Below are 15021 nucleotides of genomic sequence, written 5' to 3' on the forward strand. Positions count from 1 at the left end.
TATGAGTGAACGCTGAGTGTCATTATGGTATGGCGTGTCCCTTCGGTGGTGCAGCCTTTGGGAATTTGCTGTGTGTCATAGAGTCTGTAATAACAGATCTCTATTTCTGACACGTCCCCTTTAAGAGCCACAAAGCCGCGCTGCGTCCTTGGAGTTCGGTAACTCCACTTCCCAGAGCTCCTCAAGTTGTGCCTTGGTCTTTAACCCGAAAGTCTGGAAAAACAGTTGCTGCCAGAGTGGGTATTAGCGGGAAAACTACGTTACCCAGAAGGCTCTGCGGCAAGGGATGAGGCGGGATGAGTCAATGAGGGTTTAGCATAGAGACGTTTACGTGCCTACACGCACGTGGGGGCGGTACTTCCGGCGGCTTTCTCTTTGTAGGGGCGTTTGGGCTGTTCTTAGGGTTCTTCTCTGTTTCCTAGGGCGGCGGAGCTCTGGGGCGGGACCGAGGAGACAAAGAGCGAGGAGAGGTGTGTCCCCGCTGCCCTGAGGCGATTGTGAGGCCGCACTGAGCCCGTCGGTGACGGCGGCGCCCTGTTCACCCCCGGTCGCCAGCTCTGGTCCCGCTCTTCCCACGGGTCGGTGGCGGGGTCCGTGCCGATGAGCCCGACCCAGGTGGGTGCTGCATAACCCGGGCCTCACCCCGCCCGGCTCCCACCTTCGAGAGCGGAGCCGGGGTGGAGGGGCGCCGCTCGGTTTCCTGCAGTCAGGCCCCCGTGTCCGCCGTGTGATGAGGTGGGAGGGTTCCCTCAGGGGCGGCCTGTGCGCAGGCTGCAGGTGCTGCTGAGTCGGCAGCACTGGGGAGACCGCGGGTCTGTGTCTCCAGGGGACACAGGGCCAGGCGTGTCGTGAGTTTCTGGAAGCCATGGAATGTTGTAGAGGAAGAGAGGGGCTGTATTTGGTCATTTAGATGACCAGAATGTATTCCTCATATATACTTGGTCTTCACCACAGGTCTGGCTCACGGCTTCCAAAATCCTTGGAATTTCCTAGGTGTTGAGAGTAATAAAGGTGTCTTTTGTACTGTGAATGAGGTGATTTTTTTTTTCCTGAAGCTCCTGAGCATGGGGGCTGATTGTCAGGAGAATCGACCATATGATTAGAAGATCGGAACTTTAATTCCCACTCCCCGCCACCTCCCTAGAGCGGAGAGGGGCTGAAGGTTAAATCAGTTGCCAACGGCAATGATTTAAACAACCATGCCCATGTAATGAAGCCTCCATGGAAGCCCTAAAGGACAGATTCTGAGTTGGTGAAGAGGTAGAGATTTGGGGAGAGGGGTGAACCTGGAGTGGCCGTGGCAGCAGAGGGGTGAACCTGGAGTGGCCGTGGCAGCTCCGAGTTTTTCCCCCATAGTTTGCCCTGTGCATTTCTTCCGTTTGGATGATCCTGGGTTATATCGTTTTTTTATAATAAACTGGTAAGTTAGTAAGTAAAATGTTTCTCTGAGTTCTGTGAAGGGTTCTAATAAATTAATTGAACTCAAGGAGATGGTCTTGGGAACCTCTGCTTTATAGCTGATGGGTCAGAAATACAGGTATCAACCCGGACTTGTGACTGGCATCTGAAGGGGCAGTGTTGTAGGACTGAAGTGTTGTAGGACTTAATCCATGAATCTGATGCCGTCTCTGGGTGCACACTGTTAGAATGGAGTTGAATCCTTTGACAACCCTGCTGGTGTCCGAAAATTGCTTGGTGGTGTTTGGGAAGTCACTCCCCTCCCACCCCCACCCCCCACATATGTTGGTATTGGGTCATGGAACCTAATTTAGGTGCATATCGGGATTTGAAGTTTAAAGTTGTTAAAAAGGGGATGGGAAATGGAGGCAGGGAGATGCTACGGATGACGGCAGTGGACTCCAAGAGAATTATGGGAGGGGCTGGACAGGAGGAGTGACAGTGGAGGAGAGATGTGACAAGAGTTTCTATACATCATAAAGATAGAGTCACCAGGATTTCCTGCTGCATCACATGTGGTTGTGAGCAAAAGTAGTGAGTGAAAGGCCAGCACAAATTTTTTACCTAAACATTTAAGGAATGGAGACGAGGAAGTTAGTGCAGTGAACAGGATTCCGTGAGACCATCATGAGTTGTATTTGGACATGGTGATTCTGAGATGTCTCCAGATGGAGATGTCAGAGATCGAGACCTCACATAGGCAGATGGACATAAAGATCTGGAGGCCTGGGAAGGTGGCTGGTCTGCACCTTTCAAAAGGGTAAGGGGTGCTAGACTGGACCAGGCCATAGTCTGGGGATCAGATTGAAGAAGGAGCATCTTAAGGTTGTTATTTTCAGATGGGCTCTGTGGTGAGGTAGGGGCTGCCTCAGACTAGAGGGCAGGGCGCAGGTGGGTGTGCATCCCTGATTCCTCTTCAGAGAGGAGCACTCCTGGTGTGGAATGACTTCTGGCCTGTATTTGTAGAAAGAGAGGCCCGGATGGAGTAAGGAACTGACCTGGGTGGAGGCTGAGGTGCGAGTTGGTATAGATTCTCCCCAGTTTAGGCTAAGCAGACCCTCAAGACCACTCCCTGTGGAACAAGACAGAAGTCACCTGGGCTAGTGGAGCTGTTGGGTCCCAGACCAGGGCACTGCTGCCTCACCTCCTCCAGCCCTCAGAGCCAGAGGGGTGATCCACTGTCCAGTCATTGGCTCCCTGCATGCTCCCCTCAGAGGATTAGGTTGCAGGCAGGCCTAGTTGCTGAAAGGACTGGTTGCTGACCTGCCTGCTCAGTCCCTCCCTGCAACCTACTAACTTAAGATCGTATAAAACAGTTATTGATTTAAACACTAATGAACCAGCATCTCTCTAAATAGGAGGGGTGACAATTAAGTTCGCAAACTTGTTGCAGTGATGTTGCTCACTGTTTTTTGATAGCAGAGGGATTATTCATTGTGAATTTGTACCAATTGGACAAACAGTTAACCAAGTTTACAATTTGGAAGTACTGAAAAAGCTGTGTGAAAAAGTTAGACAACCTGAACTTTTCACTAAGAATTCATGGCTCTTGCATCACGACAGTGTACCAGCTCTCATGGCACTGTCTGTGAGGGAGTTTTTAACCAGTAAACAAATAACTATTGGAACACCCTCCCTACTCACTTGATCTGGCCCCCATGACATCTGAAGATAAAGGAAATATTAAAAAGAAGACATTTTGATGACATTCAGGACCTCAAGGGTAATATGACGACAGCTCTGATGGCCATTCCAGAAAAAAAGTTCCAGAATTGCTTTGAAGTTTGGATTAGACGCTAGTGTCGGTGCATAGCTTCCTAAAGGGAGTACTTCGAAGGTGACTGTTGTAATACTCAGCAATGAGGTATGTAGCACTTTTTCTAGGATGAGTTCGTGAACTTAATTATCAAACCTCGTATGTACACATAGGTAGACTATTAGAAATGAACCTATTGAATTAGTTGCATTTATCCAAATACTTAATAATTTGTCTGAATGTTAATTTACCTTTAAGTATTTGCTTATGATGTAAAGTTTTATATATCATATCCTCTGGAAACCTTAAAAGGTGGAAAAAACACATGCCCAAATTTTCAAAACCCTACTACTTCATTTGCACTCAACACATATACAGAACCATTGGTCGTATGGCCAGTACAGCTGATACATCTGTTTACTCTTTATGTTTGATATCACTGTCTTCCCTATGAGTTGAAAGCATTCTAATGCCCATTTTACAGATGAGAGCATTGAGGCGCAGGGAGATTCGGTCTTTCTCCAGTGTCACCCCGCTGGTAAGAGGCAGCACTGAGGTCTGAGGAGCTGAGCTTAGACCATCAGGCTGAGGTCGCTTTGCTCTAGGGCAGGGCAGGGGTAATGGTCCAGGCAGCTTATCGGATCCTAACATGGCTGCCCATTTCTCATGGCCTTCCTCTTCCCACAGGGTCCCATTGCATTGGCAGAAATGCTTATGGACCCTGCAGGGATAAGTAGAGATTTCCCAGGCTCCCACCCACCCTAGTTATCACCCCGATGGCTTAGGTACCCCAATGTAGGGAATGGAATGGTGGTGTTCTGAGACTCTGCACCTATCCTTCTCCTTCTCTTGTGTCTGAAAACCCTGTGGTTCCACAAAACCCAGGGTCCCGAATTCAGTCCTGGGTTACATGGATCAGTTCCATTTTGGACAGCTGATGGGTAAGATGTGACGTGCAGGCTGGGTGCAGGATCCAGAGTGTTCACATACTAGCAGGTGAGAACTATCTGGGGTGTTCAGGAAATTGCAAATTCCTGTTACATTGGATGGGATAGGGAGTGGGGTGGCGGGAGGTTGGAGCATGCAGGGACTAGGCCCAGAATGACAGCCTTTGGTTCCCGGCCTCTAATTTGAGGACAGTGGAAACTAGGGAAGGTTTGGAGCAGAGGAGGGAGGTCATCTGATCCAGGTTTAATAGACTCCTTCTGGCTACAGAGTAGAAGATAGATGGTGGGGGTTAAGGGGGTCTCTGCCCCAGTGCAGATGCATGCTGCCATTGACTGGACAAGAGTGGTGGCTGTGGAGATAGAGTGGTGGCTTCTGGATGTGTTTTACACAGAGCTGCCCACATTTTCTCATATGGAGAGTGAGATGGAAGTGGGGAGTCAGGGACAGCCTCAGAAGTGAGGGAGGGCTGGGAACCTTGGGATCCTCATGTAGGTTTCTGTGGCTGGGTTAAAGCAGGAAACAGGGTTAGGTGGGGAGATGTGGAAATGATAGGTCGGTGCTCTCTGGTCCTGGGGAAATGCCGTCCTGGGGCCACACCAGGGCGGATTAAGATGCTGCTTGCACTGGCCGTGCACAACTGCTTTCCACGTGCAGAGTGGCCTGTTAGGAGGTGAAGGAAATGCCAGTGGCATGGGCTGGCGTGTCTGTGGAGTTGTCACTGTGCAGGGTTCAGAGTCGTGAGGGAGGGCAGTCCAAACAGGGATGTGCAGGTGAGAAGGATGAGTGGTTGGCCCCGGGCCCTGGCACTGGCCCTTAGGGCGGAATGATGAGACTGAGTTTGGTTGTCTGAGAGGCAAGATCTGGGAGACCCTAGGGAAACTGGCTGACAGGAGAGGGGTGGGATCCCATATACCAGGCCAGAGCCTAGATGGCACTTTTCTGCCCCCTCCCCCACCTGTTTCATGCTGTGTGCTGGACTCAGTGCTATTGAGAGAGGAGACACAGGTGCCCCCAGCACCTGGTAAGTCTTGCACATCGGGAAGTGGAGAAGAGGATCAGCAGGAGGGATGTGTGGGGGAAGGGCTGAAGGTGCTGGAGAGATGTATGAGTGACTGTACCTACGGGGTTTTAATTTATGAGTAAGTGAGGACACAGAGAGGCCAGTGACAGTGAAAGAAAGTTTTTATTACTTACATTTCCCCCCCTTTTCTTCCACCTTCCCCCCCCACCCCGACTCCAATTCAAGCCATTGTTTCTCAGTCTGGTTGTGTAGGACACAGCTCCCTGGCCCATGCTGGTGCTGTGAGCCTTGTACTCCCCCCGGCTGAGGCAGTCGGTCACCAGTCGTAGGTTGGCTGCTGATGGCTGCTGGCCGCTCGCGATGACTGCCGGCCAGTCATGCTCATGGCATCACACGGTAGCCCACGGCAGCACACAGCAGCCCGTGGCAGCACTCAGCTGCCCCAGTAGCTCACGCCAACCCCTGGCTGTTCACTGTAGCCCAGCTCCAGGGAGAGCTGTTATTCACAATCTTAGCTGTAGAGGGTGCAGCTCACTGGCTCATGTGGGAAAACAACCAGCAACCTCTGAGTTAGGAGCACAGCGCTCCAACCACCTGAGCCACCGGGCCAGCCCTACTTACGTTTCCTGAGAGGAGGGGCACACCATACAATACAGGGCCACATGGGAAGCACGAGTAGAGGGAAACCTGAGGTCAGAGCCTTCATTGGACTTTCCGAGGGCAATGCAGGGAGGGTGGGATGACAAGCTTAGGGATGGCTAGTTTGTATAATTGTAATGTACCCGGGGGGCAGGGGCTGTCCCTAGTTGTCTGATCCCTCATCCTGGGCTGATTTGGGGCAGGGGAAATATCCACTTGATGTGCGAGAGTTCATTGAGGTGATTCAGACTGGGCTCTGGATCACAGGGGAGATACAAACAGATTTGGCTATTAGTTTGGTTCTGTAATTAATGGGTGGCAAGGAGACAAATGCGGGATTGAAGAAAGCCCAGAACAAGAAGCTGCTCATGGACTAAACTGTCCCCACTTTGGCAGGGCCGTGTGGTCTTTGAGGACGTGGCCATACATTTCTCCCAGGAGGAATGGGAACTCCTTGACGAAGCTCAGAGACGCCTGTACCACCGTGTGATGACGGAGAATGTCGCACTTCTATCTGCCATAGGTAAGGCCCTCACACCTACCCCAGGGTCCTGGGCAGGGCACTGTTGTCCTCCTTTCCAGGGGCAGTTCTGTCCTTCCCACGAGACTCTGGTGGGCACTACTTCCTTTCCTGGCATATATGTTGTTGCTTCCAGGGCCGGGCTGTGTGCACTGTACTCACTGTCCCCAGGCAGCCCGTCCCTGCTGCTCTGAGTACTTGTAAGACAGGACTCAGGAGTCAGAAATCTTGAAGCTTGTCTGAGACCTGCCCTCATGCCTTCCTGTCCCTGCTTGGATCACTCAGCCTACATGCTGGCACTTGCTGACATGCTTTGAGGTCTGCCTGTGCCAGAAATGCAGCCACTACTGTCATCACTACTTGTGGGTGTTGTGGTGACTGGCGGGTTGTGAAATAATTTACAAGGCACAACAGAATAGAAGTTAGAACATTTATTTAAGAAGAGAAGCACCAGCAGAAGAGTTGCCAGGGGCATAGTCTGGAGTAGACAGCTGCTGTGGGTTTCTGTTTAGCTGGGGCTTTATATTTTTCTGTGCAGGATGTAGGGTGGTTGTCAGCTTGCAGGATATTGCCATTACAGTTGGCTTCCCTTGGGAACCGTTCTGTTCCTATAGCCAGCCATGGGATTCAGAGCTCAGCGCTTAATTTTTAAGCTCGTTCCTGTTAATTCACAAACTCATTCCTGTTAATTCTTTACCTGTTTCATCAGTGGGGACCACTGGGTTGTGTTTTTAAAGGCTCTCCTCTGAACTTCCTGTAATTGTAGAATGCTGGCTCTTACGGGGTGGGTCACTTGGGGTGTGTTTTGTCCACTCCCTTTTTCTGTCTTCCCCTGTGGTCTGGCCTCTTCAAGGTCCAAGTAGTTACTCACTTTGAGCAATGAGGAGGGTGCTGGATGCCTGACAGGTGGGTATTACTTTTGCAATGTCAGGAGAGGCTCAGAGGAATGTGGTCCTGGTATGTGGGAGCTGAGAAATGGAGAGCTGTCAGAGATGATTTCCAGTCACTCTGGACATTGGTCCTGTGTCCACCCTTGTATGACATCAGGGACAGAGGCCACAACTCATTTCTGCCTTTTCTTGCCCGTTGTTATTTTGACTCTAACTTTGGGTCCTGGCTCTCACCCATCCCCTGTACTGCTCCCTTTGCAGTGCTCTCAACATTTGACCTTCACTTAAGGTGTAGTGACATCTGCACATATCCTTAAATAGCCCTTGAACACCAGCTATTGTGTTGCAATCAGACATTTCTCGGTCTGGACACAACCTGATACACAGCCAGGCCTTGTTGAAAGCCATTTGCAGAGGAGTGATTTGGAGACCCTGCCTCTGCTCCCTGCACTGTACTCCTGCCTTGGGTCCTTCCTCATCGTCAGGCGTCTCCCACCCAGCTCTGCACAGCAGGCCTGCCCCTCTCTGGCTCTCGCCGCCTTTCCTGTCAGCAGTCCCATGGGCTTACTCGTGGTGTGTCTGACACTCGTTTGTGATGGGGCTGCCCCCTCCCACCACAGTCGATAGGCACTTTACCGGCATTTCTCTGCTTACAGGCTGGTGTCATGGAGCCCAGGATGAGGAGGCCCCTTCTGAGCAAGGTGATTCTGTGGGAGAGTCACAGGTCAGGACTCCAAAGCCAGACCTGTCCACCCACAGGGCCCAGCCTTGTGAGATGTGTGGCCCACTCTTACAAGACGTTTTGCGCCTGGCTGAACCCAGAGGAACACACCCTCAGCGAGAGGTGGACATATGTGTAGCACATCTCTCCCAGTACCAGAAGGAGCAGAATAGAAAGAAACTGTCTGGATGGGATGAGGGGAGGACCTGCAGCGTTCACACTGCAGCGGGAACCCTCCCATGCATGGAGGGTGGGACGGACTTCCCGTCTAGCACAGACCTCCCCCAGCACCAGGCCTCACACAATGGAGGGAAGCCACACAACACTGAGGGCAGAGAGACCCTTGAAAGTGGGCAAAATGAAAATGACTACAAGTGTGATGAATGTGGGAAAGCCTTTAGCCACAAACACATGCTTGTTGAGCACCAGAAAATCCACAGTGGAACAAGCCTCTGTGATCATCTTACATGTAGGCGGTTCTTTACTCAGTGGTCTGGCCTCATTGACCACCAGACAGTTCACTCTAGGCCAATGCGTTATGAGTGTAGCCAGTGTGGGAAATGTATTAAAGACAGCTCCACGCTCATTATTCATCAGAGAGTTCACACTGGAGAAAAGCCATATAAATGCAGCGAATGTGGGAAGTTGTTTAGGTATAGCTTCACACTCAAAAGACATCAAAGAGTTCATACTGGAGAAAGGCAATATGAGTGCAACGTGTGTGGGAAATTTCTTGTGGACATCTCTACACTTATTATTCACCAGAGAGTTCACACCAGGGGAAGGCGTTTTGAGTGCAGCAAATGTGGAAAATTCTTTAGGTACCACTTCACGCTTGAGAGACATCAGAAAGCTCACACTGGAGAGAGGCCTTACGAGTGTAGTGAGTGTGGGAAACTCTTTAGGCACAACTCAAATCACATTAGACATCGGAGAAACCACACTGGGGAGAGGCCTTATGAGTGCAGCGTATGTGGTAGACTCTTTAGCCAAAACTCCCACCTCATTCGGCACCAAAATATTCACACCAGAGAAAAAACGTATGAATGTAGTCAATGTGGGAAATTCTTTATGGATGGTTCCACACTCATTATTCATCAGAGAGTTCACACTGGAGAAAAGCCTTATGAGTGCAGTGAATGTGGGAAGTCCTTTAGATACAACTCCAGCCTCATTAAACATCGGAGAATTCATACGGGGGAAAGGCCTTATGAGTGCATCAACTGTGGGAGAGGCTTTAGGCAGAACTCCCACCTCGTTCGACACCAAGAAGTTCACACTAAAGAGTATTGCAAACTGGAAAAGTCTTCAAAGAAAAGTCTGCTCTGATTTAGCATGGGAACTACTGCTATGTAGTTTGGGTTTTTCTTTCTCTTTTTTTATTGTATCTTAAAATATGTGTAACATAAAATTTACAATCTTAACTATAAGGGTAAGGTTCAGTAGTAATAATATACTGACATTTTTGTGCAACAAATATCCAGAAATCTTTTTTATCTTATAAAATTGAAACTACACCCATTAAACAGCAAGTCCTCATTGCCCCCTCCCTTATCCCCTGACAACCATCACTGTGCTTTCTGTCTATGAATTTGTCCACTCTGGGTATATATGAGAAGAATCATAGTTTTTCTCCTTTTGTGACTGGCTTATTTCACTTAGCATAATTTCCTCAAGGTTCATCCCGTGTTGTAGCCTGTCTCAGAATCTCCTTCCTCTAACCAGGTAAATAATATGGCATTTTATATGTGTGTCACGTTTTCTTTATCCATTCACTCATCAGTAAACATTAGGTGGCTTCCACCTTATGGCTACTGTGAATAATGTTATAATCATGATTGCACAAATATTTCTTCGAGGCCCTCCTTTGAATTTTTTTTAGGAATGCCTCCAGAAGTGGAATTGTTGGATCATATGGTAATTCAATTTTTAATTTTTTTGAGGAACTGAAGGGCTGTCTTTCATAGTAGCTGTACTATTTTACATTCCCACCAACAGTCCTTAAGGGTTCCAATTTATCTACACCCTCCCCAGCACTTTTTATTTTCTTGTTGTTTTATTTTTTATAACACTATCCTATATCCCCTTGGGCAAGGGAAGTAAGAGAAAAAATAAACATGGGATTATGTCAAACTAAAAAGTTTTTTCACAGCTAAGGAAACCATCAATAAAACAAAAAGGGAGCCTACTGAATGGGAGAAGATATTTGTTGATGACATATTTGAATTTATATAAAAAAAAAAAAACTCAGTCAACTTAACACCAAAAAAACAAACAATCCAATTGAAAAATGGGCAGAGGACATGAAGAGACATTTTTCTAAAGAGGACATACAGATAGCAAACAGACATGAAAAAATGCTCAACCTCACTAATCATTAGAGAAATGCAAATAAAAACCACAGTGAGATATGGCCTCACTCAGGTCAGAACGCCTATCATCAATAAATCAACAAAGAAGTGCTGGTGAGAATGTGGAGAAAAGGGAACCCTTGTGAACTGTTGGTGTGATTGCAGATTGGTACAGCCACTCTGGAAAACAGTATGAAGGTATCTCAAAAAATTGAAAATGGAACTACCTTATGACCCAGCAATTCCACTCTTGGGTATCTATCCAGAGAATTCCAAAATGCTAATTCGAAAAAATCTGTGCACCCCTATTTTTATTGCAGCGCTATTCACAATAGCCAAGACATGGAAATCACCAAATTGCCCTTTGGTAGACGACTAGATTAAGAAACTGTGGTACATGTATACAATGGAGTATTATGCAGCCATAAATAAGAACAAAATTTTACTATTTGCAATGATATGGATGGACCTGGAGAGCATTATGCTAAGTGAAATAAGTCAGACAGAGAAAGACAAATACCATATGATCTCACTTTTATGTGGAATCTAAAGAAGAGAATAAGTGAATGAACTAATCAGAAACAGTTTCAGAGACATAGAGGAAAAACTGAGGGTTGCTAGATGGGAGGGGGGGTGGAGATAAGAGAGAAGGTGAGGGGATTAGAAAGCACAGTCAGTAACCACAAGATTGCCACAGGGTTACGAAAGTTAATTTGGGGAATGTAGTCAATAATGTTGTAAAGATTTTGTAGGGTATCCGATGGACACGTGTCTTATTAGGGAGACCACTTGAGGGAAGCTGTAGATGCCTGATCACTGCACTGTACACCTGAAGCTGAAGCTGAATAATGTCAACTACAATTTTATATAGTTGAAGTGGAGTACAGCATAAGGAATAGAGACAGTGGAAATGTAATGGCTGTATGCGATGTCAGAAGTGTAGTAGATTGGGGGAGGCGGGTTATCACTTTGTGAGGGGTATAAATGATACATGTTTAACTATTATAGTGTTTCGTACACATGAAACTAAAAAAAAAATACAAAACAACACCATCCTAAGAGAGATTAGGTGTTATTTCATCATGGTTTTGATTTGCGTTTCCCTAAGGATTAATGATGTTGAGCATTTTTTCATCTGCTTGATGGCTGTTTGTATATGTTCTTTGGGAAAATGCCTTTTTCAAGCCTTTGCCCATTTTTAAATCAGTTTTTGTTATTAATATTTAGATATAGGAGTTCTTTATATATTGTGGGTGTTGACCTCTTATCAGATACATGATTTGCAAATATTTTCTCCCCTTCTGAGGGTTGCCTTTTCACTGTTTATTTAGTCCTTTTTTGCACAGAAGTTTTAAATTTCAACATAGTCCTATTTTTATTTTTGTTGCCTGTGCCTTTGGTATCATGTCTAAGAAATTATTGCTAAATCCAATGTCATGAAGCTATTTTCCTATTTTCCTATTTATTTTAAGAGTATTATTATAGTATGTTTAGGTTTTAACATTTTAGGCCTTTGATCCATTTTAAGTTCATTTTTTTTTTAATCACATAAGGCAAGCGTGTAAGTTCATTCTTTTGCATGTGGATATCCAGTTTTCCTAACACCATCTACAGAAAAGGCTCATTTTCAATTGAATGGTCTTTGCACGCTTGATAAAAATCTTGAGTATGTATGTGAGGGTTTGTTTCTGGGCTCTTTTATTTCATTCTTTTATATGTCTTTATGCCAGTAGCACAGCATTTGATACGTACTTTTTTTTATTTTTAAATAGTAGTTTGACACAGTTTTGAAGCCCTGGTAAGTAGACTGTCAGTTCCCCTTCTACAGCAGCTGATTAAAGTGCCAGGTGTGTGGGAAGCTTGCGTGAACTGTGTTGTACTTTCAGACCTGCCTGCGGCCTTCGCTGGAGTTCTGTCACTGCCCGTATCTATTACAGAGGCCATCCTCTGTCTGTTAGCTGGCAGGGAGCCTCTGTATCTGTCACCTTAGTCTCTGAAATGCTCAGGGGGAGCAGACTGCTCTGCCCTCTCGCTTTATCTAGAGTATTTACAAGGCATTTGAGCCCTTTTGGCCAGGCCTCCTTTCCTCCCCGCACCTGGTTTGGGTGTGAACATCACCCCGTTTTGGACAAAAGGACTCGAACTGGCTTCAGCTGGCAGCTTACAGAGGTTTCCCTTCTTTGAGGGCATTACTGTCTTATGTGACTTGTAATGGATTTTTCCAGTCACCAGGTTCTCTCATGTGGGAACTCCCTGCTCACCCCACTGGCTTTTGTAATAATAAAGGTCTTATTGCTTAAACTACATTTAGTTTCTTGGGCTTCTATTCACTGTGTGCTGTGGTTGAGAATAGAATTGGACTCTGCCAGAATGAAAGGCTGAACGGGTTTTGTTGGACCCTCTACTTTGTGTGTTTCAGAGGAACTAGGAGGATAAAAAACAGCTCTCAGTCTAAATTTGGCTCAGTTTGTATTGCTGCACGAGGTCCCCTGGGGAAGTTTACAGGACTTCTGCCCCAAAGTTTGTGCCCTGGGTTACTGTGATTCTGTAGTCAGCTTGAGCATGGGCAGTTGCCTTGACAGTTTTCAGTGCATTTGGCAACAGCTCATGTCGGGTCGTTTATACTCAGAGGATGTCCCCTATTCCTGGCATTGCTGAGGGATAGCTAGCTGTCTCCCCTGCTCTACCTGGTGGTCTGCATCCTGAAGTCAAAAATCATGTAGTTACATGTGCATGGATGTAAGACTTACAAGGCCCAGGGTGGGAACCATATTCTGTACAGAAACTGATTGGATTGTAGGAAGTGGAGGAGTCAGCAGCAAACTATAGTAGATGAGCCCCTTCTAAAGGAGCACCCATCAACTGCACAGTACGTGTGGCTGTCTGGGAGGAGGGTGTGCAGCACTCCTCAGGACCTACACACCTGTATATTTCCTATAGTCGTTGTCACTGCCAGAGCAACAAATCCAGAGGTTTTCTGGATTCCTGTAGCCTCCCTGGGCTGTTTGCTTCAAATAGTTGTACAGGCTGCTAATGGGTTCTACTGATTAACTCCAAACGAAATAGAACCTATCAGATAGGGTTCGTGTTCCTCTGAAAAATTACAGAAAGCTGTAAATTATGTCATATAGGACTAGGTGAATTTGATTGTTCTCCCTTTGGCTGTTCTGTCATAATCAAAGACATAGCATGTGATTTTCCAAGAGTTAGCAAGGCTGTGTCATGTATTAGAACTGTATCGTCTATAAACAGAAAAGGTGCTTTTAAATTCTGACAGTTACCATGTGCAAAAAAGTGGTTTAATGTAGGAAACTGGAATAAGCTAAAGTTCAGGTACGCATGAAGTGGTAATCAATAAAAATGTATGAACCACCTACCTCCTACACAAGCTTCCAGCGAAGCATCTTTTAGATTCTCTTCTTATTTGAATAGCTTTCCTAATAGTGTCTTTAGTGTCTGTCTGTGTGTTATGAAAATTCTTATGGCATTTAAAAAAATCGTTAATTATTTTTTATTGTGGTAAAATACACATAACAAAAAGAACCTGACCACGTTTCATCACCACCACTGCTGATCCCAATCGGAGCCACCATCCCACCCACCTGGATTTTAGTGCTGGTCTCTAAATGGTCTCCCAACTTCTAACAGTCCTCAGCACAGTAGTCACAATAATTCGTCAACAACATAGACAGGTTCTGTTCTATTCAGGTTTTTTTTGTCACGCTTCCCGTATTCATTTAGAGCAAAATGAAAACTCTTCAAAACAGTCTGCCTTGCTGTACATGTCTGGCCCCAGAACATCCCTCAGCTCATCTCCTTCCACTTCTGCTCACTCACCTGGTCGCACTTGCCCCAGGCCCCTTGGCTTTTACTGGAAGGGAATAAACATTTGAATTTAGGGTCTTTGTTCTGACTTTCTCTTCCTGGAACTAATTCCCCAAAATATCCACAAGGCTCAGACCTTCAACTCCTTCGATTTTTGCTCTAATGTCTTACTGAGATCTTCCCTTAATAATCTATTAAAAACGTTTTAACTTGCAGAAATATAACCCTATTTAGTAGCACCCTGAACTTGCTGTCTTGTTTTGAAAATTACTTATATAGAAATATTACATAATTGACTATGTTGTCATTAGTATTTACTGTCCATGTCCTTTGACTGGAATGAAAGCCCCATGAAGGCCGGGGTCTTTGACTCTTTGGATCCTGATGTAGCCCATGTATCCACAATAGTGCCCAGAATGCAGTAGGCACTTACTATTTGTTAAGGAGGGAATAAATATGATACTACAGATGTCCTGTTCGTTTTTGGCATTCTGGCAAAGCTGTCTGCTCTCTTTACGTCTCCCTTCAAGCTGGTATTGCTCAGTGTACTAAAACATGATTGAAATAATAAATCACAATTGAGAAAGTCATAACCTCAGGCTAGCCAAGTTTCCTGTGTAACCAGCTTCATTCCCTCACTTTTCAGACTTAAGTGTCCCTTCACATTTCACTGAGATACTTTGTTCACATTGGCCAAGAGCTATTTTGGCCACCGACTTTGAATAACTAAATAATCATTGATTTCAGCAATTTCAACATTTCACAAATATTTCTCTGAGATAATCTCAACTCCCCATGCATAGTCACTGCCATTGCTGGTGAAATTATATTTACCTCCCAGCACGGAAAGGAGATCATGTCATCCAACCTTTATGTCAGGGTTCAGGTACCC

At 46.2% G+C, this 15021-nt stretch overlaps 1 protein-coding gene across 1 annotated transcript in view; it reads left to right on the forward strand.

Moving 5' to 3' along the window:
- The first annotated feature begins 372 nt into the window (after positions 1-372).
- LOC117035449 (zinc finger protein 17-like) overlaps positions 373-15021 on the forward strand; it is a 32799-nt gene continuing 18150 nt past the window's right edge. Inside the window, 3 exon segments of the mRNA XM_033129309.1 lie at positions 373-615; positions 6219-6345; positions 7889-9275. Coding sequence (XP_032985200.1) covers positions 601-615; positions 6219-6345; positions 7889-9275 — 1529 coding nt within the window. The 5' untranslated portion in view covers positions 373-600.

Source organism: Rhinolophus ferrumequinum, chromosome 15 (assembly GCF_004115265.2).
Source record: "Rhinolophus ferrumequinum isolate MPI-CBG mRhiFer1 chromosome 15, mRhiFer1_v1.p, whole genome shotgun sequence".
NCBI classification, from domain to species: Eukaryota; Metazoa; Chordata; class Mammalia; order Chiroptera; family Rhinolophidae; genus Rhinolophus; species Rhinolophus ferrumequinum.